The 2,947-nt window shown below is 56.3% G+C and overlaps 1 protein-coding gene across 1 annotated transcript; it reads right to left on the bottom strand.

Annotated features, from left to right (window-relative positions):
- Positions 1-236: 236 nt before the first annotated feature.
- Positions 237-2,237, bottom strand: LOC124672755 (heparanase-like protein 2). Its single transcript, XM_047208930.1, has 5 exons — positions 2,013-2,237; positions 1,882-1,918; positions 1,595-1,778; positions 1,099-1,493; positions 237-1,012 (listed from the first exon to the last, which is right to left on the bottom strand). Exons 1-5 carry the CDS (start codon positions 2,235-2,237, stop codon positions 237-239), a joined length of 1,617 nt encoding a protein of 538 aa, XP_047064886.1.
- Positions 2,238-2,947: the final 710 nt, after the last annotated feature.

The following is a 2,947-nucleotide window of genomic DNA, read 5'->3' as shown; positions in this document are numbered from 1 at the left end:
AATGCATACTCCCCAACAACAAACGATATGGAGGGAGTATGCTCGAGGAAGAACAAACTGACCAACAGCCACTTATTTCTCAAAAGTACATGCATAGATTGACTGTTATATCCGCATATGGATAGCTACTCTCGACTAACTCTAAATAACAGAGTGACCCTCTCACGTGTGTGCTATGCTAACTAGTACAAATGGCAACTCTTGCCAATTCAGGCTCACATTCATGCATGCATGCATTACGCGCAAGCGGGAGCCTTGAAGCCGGTGAACCTGACGAAGGCGATGGAGTGGGGCTCGACGCGCAGCGGGGACGCGCACCCGTCGGCGACGACGGCCGGACGCAGCTCGGGTATCTGTCCGCACGGGCCGAGCGCGAGCGGCTCCCCGTTGAGCAGCACCACCGAGCTCTGGATGTCGCCGCCCTCGGGCCTCATGTGGTACTCCTCCCTCTGTCCGCCGCACACCGCCCCAGCGTCGTCCGCCTCCAGCAGCTTCCGTGGCGGCGGGTGCAGGTCCATGTCGCCGGCCACCGTCACGTTGAACGCCGTGGAGTTGGAGAGGTTGATGAGGAGCACCGTGACGCCGGGCTTCTGCTTGGAGCAGTGCGCGTAGGAGCGGAGGTAGGGCGAGATGGCGCCGCCGGTGGTGGTTGTCTGGAGGACCCCCGGGCCCATGAGGCGGTCCCAGAGCAGCGCGCTGTAGTAGTCCGGGTTGGGGGCGAGCGTGGTGGTGTTGAGGAGGCAGTAGTTGCCGCCGACGAGCGCCTGCCGGCAGTACACCTTGGTGCCGAAGACGGAGGACATGCCGAGCTGGTCCAGGTACCAGAAGCTGTCGGCGAACCTGTCGGACACGTCCTTCCCGCCGCTGTTGTACGCGCCGCCGGACTCGCCCACCCACGGCGAGCTCCACGGGCCGGACTCCCGCACCGTGGCCTCCATGTCGCTGAACGTCTGGGCCACCTTGTCCAGGTAGAACGGGTCCTGCATCTTGTTGATCAGGTCCTTATCCTTCCCTGCATGCACGCGCCTACAGTTCATGCACCAAACAAGAACGCCACGGAAACTAGCATGACGGGTGGCGGCGACTCAGAATCAGTACCGGAGCCGAGGTTGTAGATGTGGTGCGTGACGCCGTCGACGACGCCGGGGCCGGAGACGCGGAGCATCTCGGAGAACCAGGGCCCGTCGTAGAAGCCACCCGGCGCGAGGACCTTGGGGAGGCGGCCGCCGGTGCCGTTGTACACCCTCTCCACGATCCTCCTGAGCCGGAGCACGTCCTTGCCGTACTGCGCCGCCTTCACCTTGGCCTCCACGCCGCCGGCGCACAGCTCGTTGCCCAGCTCCCACGACTCCACGCGGTAGCCCTTGCCCACGGTGTAGCGCATCAGGTCGCGCGCGTTGCGGCCGTCCCAGCCGCCGACGTGGAGGGTGCTGCCGTTGCCGGGGGCCTTGCGCCGGCCCCTCAGCGCGTTCAGCCCGAACGTCACCGTCGTGCTGACATGCATGCACGCCATGTCAACTTCAGTTTCTTGTAGCCATGAAATGAAACGATTTGCAGGCTGAAATGCATGTTGCCTGTATATATGATCGCTTACTTGGTTCGGCGGAAGAAGATGTTGAGCTCGTCCCAGCGGTTCATGGGGAGGCAGCCGTCCGTGAAGCCGAAGAGGCGGCCGTCCTCTCGCCGGAAGTTGTGGCAGTCGTCGTAGTGCTTGCCCACCTTGTACGTCACCTGGTCCTGCATCGACCCTCCAAGCCTAATCCGCAACGATTTGAAGGCTGACATGCAGTAAGGAATTCCATCAATCGGATTTTCATAAAAGTCGATCAAACATATCAGTGATTCCATAACAAAATGATTTATATGTTTTTGTGTTAATACCTTTGACTGCATTGTACAAAATAGGATTGTAGAGGTCCTGCATATGTAATCACCATGCAAGATCAGCAGGACTGAAGGTGCGTGCACACATGAACATCAGAACAATAATGTTGGCATAACCACATGCGTACCAGGTTGAGGATAGAGGAGTCATGCCAGGGGCACATGCCATAGTTGCACTTGTCCTTCGGCCACCAGTCGAGCGTCGCGCAGATGAAGTTGTCGTCTGTGTGGGAGATGGCCGTCACCGCCCTCACCGATACGGTCGCCTTCTCGCCGGTGGCGGCGCTTGGGCCGGGGAAGAGGAGAATGATAGAGAGGGCAAACAGGAAAATGGCCCCAGTTGGAGCGGCCATTAGCAGAGACGGGACTTCGAGGTCGGCAGTAATCAGGACGGCGCCTTCGATGGATCTGCTGCATGGAGCTATATACGAGACTTTGAAGTAAAGTCAACTGAGGAAATAGTAAGATAGGAATATATGCGTCGCACAAGGAAGATGGATAGGATAAGTGTTAAGTAGCACACGAACAGGACGGTTTGTTTCGGGGCAGAGTCTCCGGCGAACTCTTGAACACGTTATGAATAAGTCGTCTTGTCGACGAAATACCTGCAAGTACTCCCTACTACATTCTGTATTGACGATTTTTTTTTAGAATCTGTGAATTCAAGAATTGGGGTTGGTATAGTAATCCAAAGAAATTGGAATGAATACAACTAATAAATACCCCTCATAGGTAAAGTTGCATCAATGTTCATGATTCTAGGGCGCATTTGGTAGAGTGCATGGATTTTGAGGATCCGGGGGCAGGTGCCTGCATGGATGTTAGAGCATTTCTAGCAGATGCCCCATCCAAGCTAAATCCGGACAATAACCACCTGCAGTACGGGGCCAAAAAACGACCCGTGCAGATGCAGCAAGACAATTTGGCGATTTTTTTTCAAGCAAACCCCCATCACAGCTCGATATCGGATATACTCGGCTCCACCAATGAAATTTGGTGTTTTCCCATCGCTTCGAGATTCACCTGCGCCTAAACGTTCAACTCGGTTATGTGCGGAACCCTC

Source organism: Lolium rigidum, chromosome 7 (assembly GCF_022539505.1).
Source record: "Lolium rigidum isolate FL_2022 chromosome 7, APGP_CSIRO_Lrig_0.1, whole genome shotgun sequence".
Lineage (NCBI taxonomy): Eukaryota > Viridiplantae > Streptophyta > Magnoliopsida > Poales > Poaceae > Lolium > Lolium rigidum.
Note: the sequence above shows the minus strand (reverse complement) of the source record. Positions and strands in the feature narration are given on the sequence as shown.